This window comes from Numida meleagris, chromosome 1 (genome assembly GCF_002078875.1).
Source record: "Numida meleagris isolate 19003 breed g44 Domestic line chromosome 1, NumMel1.0, whole genome shotgun sequence".
NCBI lineage: Eukaryota > Metazoa > Chordata > Aves > Galliformes > Numididae > Numida > Numida meleagris.
In genome coordinates, this window is record NC_034409.1 from 142,394,818 (window position 1) to 142,411,512 (window position 16,695).

Sequence of the window (16,695 nt, forward strand, 5' to 3'; positions counted from 1 at the left end):
ATTCTTGCTTTACTGAGCGTGACCTAACCATGGAAAGTCAGTGAATTTGGATTATTTTAGTTAGAATGTTGACCACGTGAAAAGTTATATAGTATATAGCACACACATTTTACAGAATGTGGTGAGGGGTACAGAACTTGATATGGTGAGAGAGACCCAGGAAACTTGAAGCCAGTCAGTCTCATCTCTGTGCCCAGCAAGATCATGGAGCAGATCTTGCTGGGAACTGTGCTAAGGCACATGAAAACCAGGGAGGCAATTATCAACAGCCAGCATGGCTTCACAAAGGGCAGTTCATGCCTGACAAATTTAGTGGCCTTCTACTGTGGGATTACAGCAGTGAATCATAGTATCACCAAGGTTGGAAAAGACCTCCAAAATCATCTAGTCCAACTGTTCACCTACGACTAATATTGCCCACTAAACCATGCCCCTGACTGAGCATTTGTTGAACACCTCCAGGGACAGTGCATCAACCACCTCCCTGGGCAGCCTGTTGCAGCACCTGACAACTCTCTCGAAGTAGAAATGTTTCCTAATATCCAACCTGAACCTCTGCTGGTGCAACTTGAGGCTGTTCTCTCTTGTTCTATAGATAGTCATCCGGGAGAAGAGGCTAACTCCAGTTCACCGCAACTTCCTTTCAGGTTGTTGTAGAGAGTGATAAGGTCTCCCCTGAGCCTTCTGTTCTCCAGACAGAACAATCCCAGTTCCCTCAGCTGCTCCTCATAAGGCCTGTACTCCAGACCCCTCACCAGCTTTGTTGCCCTCCTCTGAACACGCTCCAGAGCCTTATGTCTTTCTTGTAGTGGAAGGACCAAAATTGAACGCAGTACTCAAGGTGTGGCCTCACCAGAGCTGAGTACAGGAGGATGATCACCTTTGTGCTCCTGCTGGCTACACTGTTTCTTAAACAAGCAAGGGTGCCCTTGGCCTTCTTGGCCACCTGGGCACACTGCTGGCTCACGTTCAGCCGAGCATCGACCAACACCCCCAGGTTCATTTCCTCCACACAGTCATCCAGCCACTCTACCCCAACCCTGTAGCGTTGCCTGGGGGTGTTGTGTCCAAAGTGCAGGACCCAGCACTTGGTCTTGTTGAACCTCATCCCATTGGTTTCAACACGGCTATCCAGCCTGTCCAGATCCCTCTGGAGGGCTTTCCTACCCTCCGGCAGATCAACACTTCCTGCCAGCTTGGTGTCGTCTGCAAACTTACTGAGAGTGCACTCAATCCCTTGATCCATGCCATCAAAAAAGATGTTGAAGAGGATAGACTCCAGTACAGACCCCTGGGGAACACCACTTGGGACCAATCAGCTGGATTTAATTCCATTCACCACCACTCTCTGGGCCCGGCCCTCCACGCTGTTCTTTACCCATCGAAGAGTGTACCTGTACAAGCTACAGGCTGCCAGCTTCTCCAGGAGAATACTGTGGGAGACAGTGTCAAAGGCTTTGCTGAAGTCTGGGTAGAGTATGTCAACAGCCTTTTCCTAATCACCAGATGGGTCACTTGATCAAAGAAGGAGATCAGTGGTGGATAAGGGAAGAGCAACTGACATCATCTACCTGGATTTGTACAAAGCATTTGATGCTATCTCACGTGACATCCTTCTCCTTGTCTCTAAATTGAGGAGATGTGGATTTGATGGATGAACTATTTGGTGGATAAGAAATCAACTGGATAGTCGTACTCAGAGTTGCACTCAATGTTGAAGTGAACTAGTGACAAGTGTTCTTCAGTGACTGATATTGGGACTGTTTAGCATCTTTGTCTGTGATATGAACAGTGGGATTGACTGCAAGAAGCAAGTTTGTGGACAACACCAAGCTGTGTGGTGTGGTTGACGTACTGGAGGGAAGGGAAGCCATTCAAAGGGACCTCGATAGGCTTGAGAGGTAGGTCCATCTGAACCTTATGAGGTTCAACAAGGCCAAGTGCAAGGTCCTAAGCTGGAGCAATCCTGAGCTCAAATGTAGACTGGGCACTGAGTGGATGGAGAGCAGTCCTACAGAGAAGGACTTAGGGGATATTGGTGGACGAAAAACAGAACATGAGCTGGCAGTGTGCATTTGCAGCCCAGAAAACTGACTGTATCCTGGGCTGCATCAAAAGACGGGTGGCCAGCAGAGTAGGAGAGGTGATTGTCCCCTCTGTTCCACTCTCATGAGAACGCATGTGCTGTGCTGTGTTCAGCTCTGGAGCCGCCAGCACAAGAAAGATGTGGAGCTGTTGGAGAGGGTCCAGAGGAGTTCACGAAGGTGATCAGAGGACTGGAGCATCTTTCCTACAAAGACAAGCTGAGGGAGCTGGGATTTTTCAGCCTATAGAAGGGAAGTCTTTAGGGAGACCTCATTGTGGCCTTCTAGTAGAATCATAGAATCATAGAATGGCTTGGGTTGAAAAGGACCTCAAAGATCATTGAGTCTCAACCCCCCTGCCAAGTGCAGGGTCACCAACCACTAGACCAGGCTGCCCAGAGCCACGTCCAGTCTGGCCTTGAATACCTCCAGGGACGGGGCAACCACAACCTCCCTGGGCAACCTGTTCCAGTGCGTCACCACCCTCTGTGTGAAAAACTTCCTCCTAATATCTAACCTAAATCTCCCCTGTCTCAGCTTAAAACCATTCCCCCTTGTCCTATCGCTATCCACCCTCACAAACAATCGATCCCCCTCCTGTTTATACACTCCCTTCAAGTATTGGAAGGCCACAATGAGGTCTCCCCAGAGCCTTCTCTTCTCCAAACTAAACAAACCCAGTTCCCTCAACCTTCCCTCATAGGAGAGGTGCTCCAGCCCTCTGATCATCTTGGTGGCCCCCCTCTGCACTCGTTCCGAGAGCTCCATGTCCTTCTTGTGCTTGGGGCCCCAGGCCTGGACACAGTACTCCAGATGGGGCCTCACAAGAGCCGAGTAGAGGGGGACCACCACCTCCCTCTCCCTGCTGACCACTCCTCTTTTAATGCAGCCCAGAACGTAGTTGGCCCTCTGGGCTGCCAGCACACACTGCTGGCTCATGTCCAGCTTCTCGTCCACCAGGACCCTCAAGTCCCTCTCCGCGGGGCTGCTTTCAAGTACTTCTTCCCCCAGGTTGTATAAATACCTGGGATTGCCCTGGCCCAAGTGCAGCACCCTGCACTTGGCCTTGTTGAACCTCATTAGGTTCTCGTGGGCCCACTTGTCCAGCCTGTCCAGGTCCCTCTGGATGGCTTCCCTTCCTTCCAGTGTATCGACTGCACCGCTCAGCTTGGTGTCATCTGCAAACTTGCTGAGGGTACACTCGATTCCATCGTCTATGTCATTGATAAAGACATTGAAGAGCACCGGTCCCAGGACTGAGCCTTGGGGGACACCACTTGTGACTGGCCTCCACCCTGATATAGAACCATTAATCACAACCCTTTGACTGCGACCAGCCAACCAGTTCTTAACCCACCGAACAGTCCATCCTTCAAATCCATACCTCTAGTACATAAAGGGTGTCTGCAGGAAAGCTGGAGAAGGACCCTACAAGAATAGCGAAAGGACAGGGAATGGATTTAAACTAAAAGAGCGTAGATTTAGATTAGATGTAAGGAAAATAATCTTCACTATTGAGGAAGGTGAAGAACTGGAACAGGTTGCCCAGAGAAGCTGGGCAGCTTCATCTAGTAGATGATGCCCCTACGTGTAGCAGTGAGGTTGGAACTAGATGGTTTTTAAATCTCTCCCAACCCAAACCATTCTTTGGTTATTCCTAGAAGGAATGAGTCTTTCTAACTGACTTTTTTGTGACCTTTTCTATTTCATCTCTATGTAATGTGTATGGTAAGGAACTGCCAGGTGAACTGTGTGCTGTATTCCATCTGCTGTCAGCTTACTGAGCCTTTCTCTTGAACGTTTCAGTATGTTTTTCCAGGGCAAATACATATCTGTTAGTCACTTAAGAAACTTGGCAGTTCTCAGATGCATATAGCTACAAGACTGAATCTTCCACTGACTTGCAAAATGTTATGCTTTTAACACAGCTGCAAGGCAGGATGCCAAGTGTGGGAGGGCATTGCTAGTGTATCTCTTACTGATACAGATGACAGCTAGAAGTATTGGCTTTTAATAGTGGTTATCATTCTACTGAAGTGGGTCCATGTTTTCATATGAACTAGTGTCCTAATACCAGAACCAACCAACCAACCGAAAACCCCCAAACAAGAAAACTACAGGAGAACAAAGCATCAAAATACCTTTAGCAGTCCGTCCTTCCTTCTCATTATTGGAAGTTATCTGTTAAGAGGTGCTGTGAGCTATGAGGGCATTTCAAGATCCTCGAAGGAGTAGAGGGGAGATATGGAGTTCTAGTAAATTCTCTTATTTTCAAACAGACAGGATGTACAAACTTCATGCAGGATTATTCCATCCCCTTCCCCCCTTGGCCCTCAGTTGCTACAGGTTAAGCAACAGTTCTTTCCCTAAAACAGCTGACAGAGATGAGTTTGGCTGTAATTATAGCTGGTAGATATAGTGAATGCTGATGTTGGCCACTCAGCAGGAATTATTAGAATCTGAGTTAGAGTGGTTTAGTTGGAAGGCACCTACACTGAGTTTAGTTTAGTCATCTTGATACAGATTGTAAGTGGAACTTAAAGCTGAAGAAGTGCCTGTAAGCTACTCTGTTTTTAGCCTTTTTGCCGTGACACTGTGTAGGCATCCTTTCTTCTATCTAAATTCAGAGAAAATGCCCATTTTCTTTATTACTGACTCTTTGTTAAGTGTTATTTTACATTAGAAAAGTCAGCGCTTGGTATGAAAAGTGATTGAAAGAATAAGAGTATGTATGTGGAGAACTTGTCTTTTGAGCAGTAGATTTGCTGGATGAAACACTGAGATATCCTGGGAATACCAAGGGCTTTTTTTACCCATGTAATTTCGTAATTACATAGGTAATTCCTTCAGGGAATGTGATGCAAGAAGGGAGCCAAATATTTGACACTTGGAAGTAATATGAAAAGTACTGTCAGTGAAAGCACCATGGAAAGTTCTTCAGGCCACTGTATTTTTAAAAAGACAAAATGTGTTGTTTCCATAACAATCTGAATTATTTTTCAGGTAGGTCTCTATTAGCTAATAATTTCCTGCAATTCTGGGAGTTGCGTTGGAAATGCGGTCAAATAACTTCTGTACAGTGACAGTCTTTTTGCATTTGTGTTGTTATATTAACCAGAATGAACTCTTTTTAGAGTGCACGGTATTTTTAACTCTTTATTAGTGAGTACGTGGAAGTGCCTTGTGCATAATAAGGCTGTGCATTTCTGGTTTCAGTTAAGTATAATCACAACCCATCTCAATGAAACAAATTCCTGTTTGGCAGCTGCATCCTCAAGTAATGGTGTAATTTAGTCTAAGCTGTGCTGTACTTCCGTTTTCTGAAAACAAAAGGAGCTGGTGCAATATAAGAGTGTAACTAAATGTTCTTGAACTATTGTCTAACTTGACTTAGCCAGGAAGATCTGTTTTCGTAAATTAGAATAAACTGCTCGTTTCCTTCTGTTAACTCTTAAAGATCCTTTGTAGAGTGTTGTTGTCTAGAGTGCCTAAATATAAAAAAGACTGCTTAAAAAGTGTGTTTACCTTAATTCTAGAGAATTGTTTCTCGACTTTATCTAGTAACTAATTAACTAGAGAAAAAGAACTATAGTAAATCATGATTATCTTGATTAATATCAAGTTAACTATTGTTTCTTTCTGTCCACTCATTGGAAGTGGGCAAGCATTGTGGATGGAGTGGGCAGACTTGGTCAGACTCTGTAGTTGGTCGCAACTGCAGTAAGCTGGACTAGGGTTACCTTACGCAGCTGTGAGAGCTGAGAGAATGGCGATGGAGAAGAGGAGAGAAAGGAGTACCAGCATTTTAAGTTAGGCCTTAAGGGTAAGAAATCTGTTCCTGAAGCTGTGCCTTCTTTCAAATACTAGCCAAAAAAGAGTGCATTTGAACTTCTCCACAAGTTGGTCTGCTTTCTTCATATTAAGGTGACTTCTTTTCTGTTAGAAATAAAGATAAAAATTGATGTCAAGTTAAATTTAGGATGTCAGTTATACTGAATTGAGATAATTAACTGCCCAAGGAAGTGGAGCAGAGTTAAGAACTGAATGAAGGTAGTGGCTTAGTTTCCAAAGCTATCTCACTGGATAAACGGATCGGGAGTCTAAATTAGGCATGTGCTTCATTTTGAAATTGAATTATCTCTCAGATGTGTTTATCATAGGTAAATACAGCCACTGAAGTTTGCACATTTGGAGTTTGTAACTTGTTAGTGTTGAAAAGAAGCGAAACGAAAACCAAAATATCTCTTTCAACCTGAAGAACGTTGTTCATCAGTTCACACTACTTCAGGAGGAGTTTAGCATACAGTCATGCATTAAAAATACTACATGAGGGAGCTAGGTTAGTCAAACCTTCAGAATTACCAAAACAGTTGACTGAGTTGCAAACAAAATTGCTTTGCACTTTGGCTAAAGAGTTGTACAACAATGATCCTGATAAATCCCTGCCTCTTACTTTGGGAGTGCATATCTGCTGAACAGTATCTCTGAGTAGTGGTAAAGTGCAAGACTGTGTTGGTATACAAAAGCAAAAGTGAAGCATGACTTGAGTTCATATTACAGTTAAGTCTGGGGATGGAAGATACCAACCACTAAGTGCTGTCTGGTCTTGAATCATGAGGCCAAGAGATGCTTCTGCAAGCCTCATGGGAGGGGGAAGATCCCCTGCTCCATCATCTTGTGTCATCAAAAACAGTGAAGAAGCCACACAGAAGGCAAAGCCAGTAAGTGCTGGCTGACAGCTTGTCCTGGCTTGGAGAGCTGAGGTTTTTTCAAATGACTTCATTCAAGATGTGTAGAGATCTTGTTGCATTGTCTTCCCCGTGTTTTCTTGGCAATTGGTGATCAACATCTGATATGCTGGAGGGTTCCAGAGAGGGAGGAATGAACTGACAGAGCGAATGCGTGTGAAATAGGAATGAACTAACTGGCTTGAACGAGTGAAGAGACTGAGAGAGCCTCCTCACCCCCCTCAGAAATCAGCTTTTCTATTTGGGGCATGGGTCCTAGGGTGTGTACTTGGTTAGTGGCTGGCTGTTGATAGTACTGGAGTAAGTGATACTAGTATCAAAAAAACAAAAGCAAAACAATGTTACACTTCTAAAGCATAGAAGGAAATTTTACAATAAAAATATTTCAAATTACCGAGTCCTTTGTTTTACAAGTGCTGTAAAAGGCTTGGACTGTTTCACACGGTCATTTTAGAAGTGCGCATTCTCTTTTATGTTTGATTCTTAACCATGAGGCATTAAAGCGGATCCACCTTCTTTTTTTTTTTTTTTCCCCCCAGAGGAATACAACGTGCTTGGGGGCTGGCCTTTGTCTGTCATGCATTCCCACCATGACAGATTTAGCAAGCTGCAGCTGAGAAGTTAGACTAGTTCATACTTTCTGCTGCTTGTGTTGGGAAAAAGCTATTGTTTTCACTGGATCACTGGCATGTTAATTATTTTGATGCCAAAACGCAAACAGTTTTGCTGTTCTTCATATTTTCAATCAAAGAATGCAGGCGAGAACAAACAGAAATCCTAAAAAAGACCTGATTATAGAGTCTCCGCAACAGCGCAAGGATGCAGGTCTTTGTGAAGCAGAAGTGGACGCTCCTGTGGTAGTCCCGGTAAGAATTGTTTAAACAAGCTGTCCTCACCCTCTAGTAATTTCAGTTCTGTCCGAAAAGCTGCTTAATTTGCTGCTAGAAAGAAGTTCCAGTGCTCTTACTTGTGTAGGTGTATTTCAGTTTTGTTTTCTGGTCTTTCTGCATTGTCTGCCTTTTTAATTACTTTTTACAGTTCTGGTTTAGCAAGTCGTTAGTTCCCTCAGAGTGTGATTTTGGTCTTCTGTTTTCTTATTAGCTGCTTTTCGGTGTCTGTTATGTCTAGTGTAGCTGTATAGTTCTTCAAACCTAGCGTGGATGCTGCTTGCATTGCAGAATCTGTTCTAGCTATTACAGTATACTTGAACTCTCTAAAGATTGTGTGTGTAGTGGTTAAATTTTATTTAAATTTTCCAAGATCTGTCTAAATTCAGGTGTACTGAAGTTAAAGGGTGTGTTTTTCCATGTCTTCAATGTGCATTATTTGGGAATTTAAAGTTTTAAAGTAACTTCAAGTGAGGGGGAGGGGGATATTCCTGTATGTAAGGGAGATAATCAAATAAAATATTTTTTTTTTTTTTTTTTTTTATTGCTACATACTAGTTCAGTTGGAATTGTAGTAGTGCAGCAAGAGAACGTAATAAGCAAGCAGTAATGTATCCACTAACTGTCTGCAGCTAGGACAATAAACCTCTTCAACCAGCAGAGGAGGGTTATTAAGCATGTGTCGGTAGAAAGAAGTACATAAATCATTCTTACTAAAATTCCAATTTCACTTAATGATATCTCATACCTAATTGCTGAGTAGAAGGCTGAAAGTCTCCTCTTTTTGTGTCTGGCTGTAGTTGAGGTTAGTGGTCCCAAGCTATGTCCCCCCTGCCCTGATTTGAGTTCCATACTATGTGCTCTGAAGACTCAAACATTTTGGCATGTGTACTAATGTACATCTGTAGCTTTGTGGGAATTGTTACTGTACATAGCTGGAAGCTTACATGTGCGTTAGGAAGACAAATTTTCTTTTTCTTTACACTGTTTTTTTTTTTTCAGTTTCCCTCTACTCAGAGCAGTTGTTAGTAAAACATGTTTTTTCTGCATGGGTGTGTTCTGATTTCTGGTCCAGATTTTCATCAGTACAATATGAGCTAATCTTGTGTGTGCTTTCCTGACTTCGGAATGTTTAACTTTATTTAGAACTGTTTTTATTCCCCCATGAATACTCTGAGAGGATATTTAGTGTTTCTGCAGATACGCAGGGAACTGCAGTTGTTCAGTGACCGTATGCACTTACTTAAAAAAAGAATAAAAGGTTACTGTGTTTAATTATAACCATTTACAAAGGATATCCTTTTAATTTTCCAGGTACTGCTACATTTGAATATTCATGGGTTGATGTACCTCCAGTGTTTCCCCTCTTTTTTGCTGTTTTCAGATAAATTGGATGCATTGAAAACAAAGGTCAATATTTTGAGAACATTTAGTTTCCACGTAGGTCACATAAAAAAAAATGTCTTTGCTTTCATTTCAGTTGCTAATTTTGTCTTAATCTGTTACATATATAGACAAGTGTATATATGGCATATAATTATAGAAGGTATGATATCCGTTTTTGCTTTTTTTTTTTTTCTTGAGGGGAACTAGATGAAATGGCACAAGGATGCATTGGGCTGTGTGCACTGCTAGACAGAAAGCAGAACTTAGGGTGGTGGATTTCATTCAGCAAAAACACTTGGGTCCATTTTCATTTCATTGGGCTGGAATGTTGCAGTAGGCATTTACTGCCATAGTGAAAGTAGGTCTTTTCTTGCTGGTATGGGGTGTGGGTAAGTTGATTAATAAGATGGATACGCTGATACTTGGTGTCACTGAAAGTAAACAGCAGAATTTACATTTTTCTGGATTAGAAACCTTAGAATTGTACTTGATTGGTTTTTTGAGAATTGCTTTTGGAAACAGAGCTTTTGATTTTACTGTGGGAATACTCCTTGTTCTAGACTCTAGCCAACGTTTTTTCAGGTGGAGATGTACTTTTGTCTGGAGGACTGAGATATGATTTACTTAACATTTCAGTTTTCTGAGTACTCATAATAAAAACAGGACAGTCAAGACTTCAAGGAAACAAGTGTTTTTGAAAGACTTTTCATTCTTGCAGTTCACCAAGTCTGCCACAGTGCTTGGAAAACTGAATGTTTACAGCCAAAAACATCAAGTGACACTGAAACAATGCTACTTGATCAAGCATTGTGCCTGAATTGATTTTTTTTTTGCCTGTAGGAGGATGGTGATGAAGAGAATAATTCTTGCTTAATTATTGCTAAAGTAAAACTGAGTGCATGTTCCTGGGCACCCTGCTCTGGGTGTCCCAGCTGGAGCAGCGGTGGGAGCAGATGAACCCAGAGGTGCCTTCCCACCTCAGCCTTCCTGGGATTCTGTGCTGTTACTTTTGAGGTTCGCACACAAGAAGAGCCTATGGAAAAAGCATTTTGATTTTCTGGGTGGTGCCCTGTCTTGGGGTGAACTATTGTTACACTAGCTGTTGTGGAAGTCACCTGATTAGTATACATGCTTCCCAGCTGCACTTCAATAGTAATTCATAACTAGGAGCTGCTTATCAAATCAGGAGATGTTTCTGAGAAACCAGAACTACTTCTTGAAAACAAACTGGAAGTCTAAAACATAGGACATCTGAGCTCTTCTGTCTAACAGAGCAGTGACTAAGTCTACATCTACTGTTAGAAGTTTCTGCACTGATAAGAGAACTTAACAGGACTCTACATGCTTTATTTGTGTCTGAAGGTAAATAAAGTAAAATGACAGAGGAGGCTAGAAATCAAATAACCGGATCTGTATTAAAAACATAAATACTGGCAATTCAGAAGGTCTGATCAAAATGTTTGGGTTCTGGAAAGTGTTCTTGTTTTTAAATGGGCCCAAACCATCAACTGAGTACATCTGATGAATAAAACACAGTAATTTAGACCGTGCTCATTGAGTTCTGGAAAAGCTCACTCTTTTCTGTGACAGCTCCCTTATGACAATAGAATGAGAGTTTGGGGACTTTCTATTTAAACAACAACAAAAAAAAAGAAACATTTTTTTGCACAGTGTTTCCTTGAAAAACAATAATTAAAGCATGTACAACTGTCCATTCTTTGTATGGGTGGTTCTTTGTCTTTAGCTCGGGTAAATACTTCTGGTCTGTTTACGTCAGCGTGAGAAGAGGTGACTTAAAGAGTGCATTGTGTTCTTTCATGTCTCAGAGGCTTAAAAGGTGTGAATTTGTTGATGAAAGCATATTGTTGCTTAAATATATGCATAGTGGTAACGTGATCTTTGCACAGAGCCACAGAAGTTCCCCCTGCCCCAAAGTTTACGTTTGAGTCACTAAAGGGGATAATGTGTTATGTAATATAAATATAACTTTTAGAATGGGTTTTAAGGTTGGTAAATCTAGGCAATTTATTTCTTCTCTTTGTGGAGACCTGTTAGTAAGCTTTTGCAGGAATATTTGCTAAGTACGCTTTTTCTTACAAATGATGTTTTGTAGCATGAGGCTAACGAAACCCCATGTAAAAACCTTATGAAAAACCTTGAGTGGAAGGTAAGATTTGTCACAACTGAGACATACAAGAAAGGATATACCATATTATGATGATGATGATGGTTATTACTTGTAGTACATAATCTAGGCAATCATTGAACTCCTAAAATTCTTACATTTTATCCGGTGGCTTTTGACAATACTTGTCCAAATATATAAATGATGTTCTAGCACATTAGATTGTTTACTGTGGGTGTCGTGACAGCTGTTCTAAAATGCTTCTTGCTTCTGATAAATTTCCATGCCTAGGATACTGGCAGAAACGGAGTGATACAGTGCAGATCCCTTCCTCTGTTTTGTCTTTGACAAACATGGCAATAGCTCGCCCAAGTGCTGGACACCGTGAAACTCTGTGCTCTTTGTATTGTCTTACATTGCTGAAATAAAAACATTGCTTGTTGCAAATCGATAGGAAAAGTTAAGTCTTGTTTGGGAGACTTAGTTTTCCAGTCTTGACCAGGCTGTTTTGTGTGTGTCAGCAGGTCCATAAATCACATTCAGTAACGCTGCACATACCTAGTGTCTTTTATATTACATGCAGTAATAGACCGGACAAATCTTTTTTCTGAAAGAGAGCTTGAGAGAGAATCTGCTTCCTTGTGATGTTTTAAGTCTGGCTAAATGCCAAGTTAGTGTGCTGCTCATTGTTTTCTTTTTCATATCTGGTTTAAGCTGATAAAACATCCTCTTCCTTTTGAATCTGACATATGACTAAGAAAGAAATGAGTTACTCTGGAGAAACTTGGAGGAAGAAAGTCTTCAAGAGTTTTTTATAGAAACAATTATTTCTGTGTCAAGTGCAATGAAGCTGGTGATGGGTCTGGATCAAAAATCTTATGAGGAGTGGCTGAGGGAACTGGGTGGGGGTGGGGGTTGACCTCTTCTTCCATGTAACTAGTGATAGAGGGAATGGCCTCAAATTGCACTAAGGGAGGTTCAGGTTGGATATGAGGAAAAATTTATTCTCTGAAAGGGTGGTGAAGCACTGGAATGGGCTGTCCGGGGAGGAGGTGGAGATGTTGCACTGAGGGGTGTGGTTTAGTGGGGAAATATTGGTAGTAGGTGGATGGTTGGACTGGGTGATCCTGGAGGTCTTTTCCAACCATGGTGATTCTGTGACAGGCAGAGACCTGATTTCAAGATGGAGTAATGTTTCTGAGACATTATGTGAAAATGATTCAGCTCAATTTTTCAGTTTACAGTATCATTCAGTGCCTAGATGTAGGTAAAGTTTTAACAGCTGTTGCCATAATGTATAGCATTTGTGTATTTTATTATGTAATACTTCATCAATATAAATAATTTGGCAATGTATATTCACAAGTATTTAAAGTTGTTATAAGTTTACTTGGTCAGTAAAAATAATGAGGCCTGCCTTCCTCTGGGTTTCTGTAGTTTTTGCCTTTGAATGTGCTTAAAATTTGCAGTCATTGGAGGAAGAAAATTGTGTGATTGAAAAGGCCTCAATTGCTGGAGAATTCATGCTAAAAGTAAATAAAGGTTTTGGAGTTCTTCATCTTTCAGAACTCTATCTAAACCTGTTTTACCATCTGACCAGTGAACAGAATGCTTGGCTGGGTGAGTGAAGATTTTTCTATGTGCACAGCCAGCTGTAGTGCCTTGACAGCTGTACAGTGTTTAAATGTTGTATTAGTGTATAGTAACTGAAGAGAGATAGTCAGGCAATGAAGAGGAAGAAAAATTGCATATGGGAATTCAGAGAAAAACCTATAGAGAAGTAAGAAAGTGAATTAGCGTATCCCTACTGCAGGTTATTGAATTGAAACAAACCTCAAAGCTAAGTCTGTTTTAGTCTCTGCTGAAGCCAACTCAGTTCTTTGGACAGTATGAGGCGGAATTTAAATATTTTTGTTAATAGTGGAAAATATACAGATGTTTATTCTGCACCGTACTGTGTTGTGGGAAATAGTTTATTTCTTCTTTCTGAGGCAAATAGCTTGCTTATCTGTGTAAACGGTTGCTGTTATCTGTATGATACCCTGTGACCTGGTCTGCATTTTGAATACTGTCAGGTTCTGGTGTAGAAGAAACCAAATTGTGCCCATATTTTAACGAGCTACTTCTTACAATGGTGAACAGTTTGTAATTTATCCTCAATGCATACCTGAATTTATTTATTTATTTTTTTTTCTAGGCAAAACCAAAACTCATAGAACCGATAGACTACGAGAATGTCATCGTTCAGAGGAAAACACAGATTTTGAATGATGCTTTACGTGAGATGCTACTGTTTCCTTACGATGACTTTCAGGTAATTTAATACCCTGTCCTCCACCTTTTTGAAATCAGTTTTTTAGCAGCAGTAGTCATGAAAACTTCATATTTCTTTGCTATTTAATGTTCTCTAGCTTTAAAAAGAAGAAAGGAAAAAATATTTACCATTAATCCCTTTATACTGCTTAATTATTCTGTTGGGTTATGGTAGAAGAAATAGCACAATTTCTTCATCTGTTCAGATTATGAAGTCTACCTCTGCAACTCAGCAATCTTAACTGCCATTTGAAGTAGGCGATCAATCATTTCTAGATGGTTTCACCCCTTTCTGATGTAGGAAACCATGTGGTGTTGGTTCAAAAATAGGATCTGCTTTTCACTTTTAAAATGATTTTTTGTCCCCTCCATAGCAGTGAAAGACATGAGTTAATGCATGGACATGTTAATGCATGTTAATCCACCCAAAAATCCTTGTTAATGCAAAAAAATAAATAAATAAATAAATAAAAAAAATACAGGTTGAAGGAGGTGATCCTCCCCCTCTATTCTGTCTGATGGGGCACATTTAGACTACTGTGTCCAGTTCTGGATTCCTCTGTTCAAAAAGACAGGGATCTCCTAGAAGGAGTCCAGTGGAGGGCCCTGAAGATGATTTCAGGCCTGGGGTATCTCTCTTATGAGGAAAGGCTGAGCAACCCGGGTCTGTTTTGCCAGGCGAAAAGAAGGCTAAGGGGGATCTGATAAATGTTTATAAATAACTGATGGGAGGTGGGAGGCAAATGGATGAGGCCAGGGTCTTCTCAGTGGTGTGCAGTGATAGAACAAGGAGTAATGGTCTAAAACTTTTAGGAAGTTCTGTGCTAACACGCGGAATAGTAGGGGTGAAGGAGCACTGGAACAGGTTGCTCAGAGAGGTTGTGCAGTCTCCTTCTATGGAGATATTCATGACTTGTCTGGATGCCTACTTCTGCAATGTATTGTAGGATACCTGTTTTAACAGGGGGGTTGAACTTCATGATCTCTTGAAGTCCCTTCTAAGCCCCACAATTATGTGATGAGCCAGCAATGTACCATCCCAGCCCAGAAAGCCAACCATATCCTGGACTGCATCAAAAGCAGCATGGCCAGCAGGTCGAGGGAGGTGATCCTGCTCCCTTCCTTTGTGCTGGTGAGGCCTCACCTGGAGTGCTGTGTCCAGATGTGGAGTCCTCAGTACAGGAGAGACATGGACCTGTTGGAGTGCAGCCAGAGGAAGGCCACAAAAATGATCCAAGGGATGGAACACCTCCCCTGTGAGGACAGGCTGAGAGTGCTGGGGCTGTTCAGCCTGAAGAAGAGAAGGCTGCGAGGTGACCTGAGAGCGGCCTTTCAGTATCTGAAGGGGGCTATAAGAAAGAAGGGGACAAACTCTTTAGCAGGGTCTGTTGTGACAGGACAAGGGAAATGGTTTCAAACCAAAAGAGGGGAGATTTAGATTGGATATAAGGAAGTATTTTTACACTAAGGATAGTTAAGCACTGAAACAGGTTGCCTGGAGAGGCGGTGAATGCCCCATCCCTGGAGACATTCAAGGCCAGGCTGGACGGAGCTCTGAGCAGCCTGATCTATCTGTGGTGTCCCCGTACTTTGCAGAGGAGTTGGACTAGATGGCCTTTAAAGGTCCCTTCCAACTTAAACGGTTCTATTCTATGATTAAGAAGGTATTACTGTCAGAGAACAGAAACTTCTTGTGTTATTTATGCTTTAGCAATTTAAACCTTTTAACCCTGTGCAGTTTTCCATAATCATTTATAGTTTTGAAACCTTAAATCTTGGTATGATTGCCAGTACTTTTAAAATCATTTAAATAATGGCATATTTTCTGTATTTGCCATTGTGCTTCACATCTGTTTTCTTAATTTCCTTTTTCCTAACTTGTTGCTGTTACACAATGCGTGGAGAGCTCTTGGTAAGCCTCCGCTCACGTGTTTTTGTGTTGCCCCCATAAGATCAGTTTAAAACAATGAGTTACAATATCTAGAACTGCCTGTATACACGCTTTGAACAGTTTATAGGTGGAAGCCATTGTTTAAAAACCTGTTCAAGCCATTTCCTCTTAACAGCATTCTGATTTTATTTGTTACGAAGTTTTTCCTTATGCTTAGGTTAAACTGTTTACAATCTAAAACACACTTGCCTAAAAAGGAAGCCAAGCTCTGATGATTTTTGAAGACATTAGGAGTGAGGTTATTTTGTTACCATCTTGGTCATAAAACTAGCATTCAGGAGAAATTTTCATTGCCCTTTAAATATTTGCTCTGCAGCAGCTAGATAGCATTTCTTCAGTCATCTAATAAAAACGTACGAGTTTTTTGGTTTATAGAGGCAGAGTGATAACACTACTGAGTTTGTGCTGAAGGTGAAATTATTTTGGGAGAAATTGGAAGCATTTGTAATTAATTTAGATAACATTTTTTCAGGTAATGCTTTTCATTAACTGAAATGTAATTTTGTGGGCATGTTTTTCATACAGTTAGTAGCAAAAGCATACTTTTTAATTGCTGTTCATATTTTATTACAAATAACGTTTTTAGAAAATGTTTTTATGCTTTCTCTGCAATTTTCAAATATATTTTGGATTTGTGTAACTTACTGAAATATGTTAAGTACATTGATGTTGCTATTGTGATTCTCACTGCCAAGTGATTATGTAACTGACTTATTGTTAGTTCTGCTCGAGGAAGTTACAGAATGTAGTTTTATGATTTTCTAACAGCTAGGGGTTGAAATTGTAACAATGCAGACCTGTATTGATTGTAGCAGCTTCTAATGCTTTGCCATTTTGATTTTTGCTTCAGAATTTTCCCACCATTTCGTTAGACTCATTTAATATCTTATTCTGAATTCACTGTTAATGCCCAATTCAGTTTGTAACTCTTACTGCTGCTAGGTATTAAAGGAGCACTAATAAGAACTTGAAGTCTGTATCAGAAACTAGAAAGCTTGCACAGCAGTTGACTTCTCTGAACCATGTGTTGCTTGGTTTTCTGCCTTTCTCCCAGTGATGTTATTTCCCTAGTGAGGGAAAAAGATGGAGGAAAAAAAGCACGGAACCAGTAATTCACCTTTTTCTGATGATCTCTGGCTGTTCTCCAAACGTGCTGTCGGAAGTAGCTCTAACCCTCAAAATTACCAAAGAAATATGTCAA

The 16,695-nt window shown here is 41.1% G+C and overlaps 1 protein-coding gene across 11 annotated transcripts in view; it reads left to right on the plus strand.

The window, feature by feature from the left end:
- The window catches only part of DOCK9 (dedicator of cytokinesis 9), a 126,605-nt gene that overhangs the window by 24,708 nt on the left and 85,202 nt on the right, over window positions 1-16,695 (plus strand). For 8 of the 11 annotated variants that reach the window (XM_021416241.1, XM_021416203.1, XM_021416257.1 and 5 more), the window contains exon 2: window positions 13,428-13,544. In XM_021416241.1, coding sequence (XP_021271916.1) covers window positions 13,428-13,544 — 117 coding nt within the window. Of the gene's footprint in view, window positions 1-7,418; window positions 7,699-13,427; window positions 13,545-16,695 lie in introns of those variants that run through there. The other 3 variants (XM_021416210.1, XM_021416267.1, XM_021416249.1) reach the window with 2 other exon arrangements.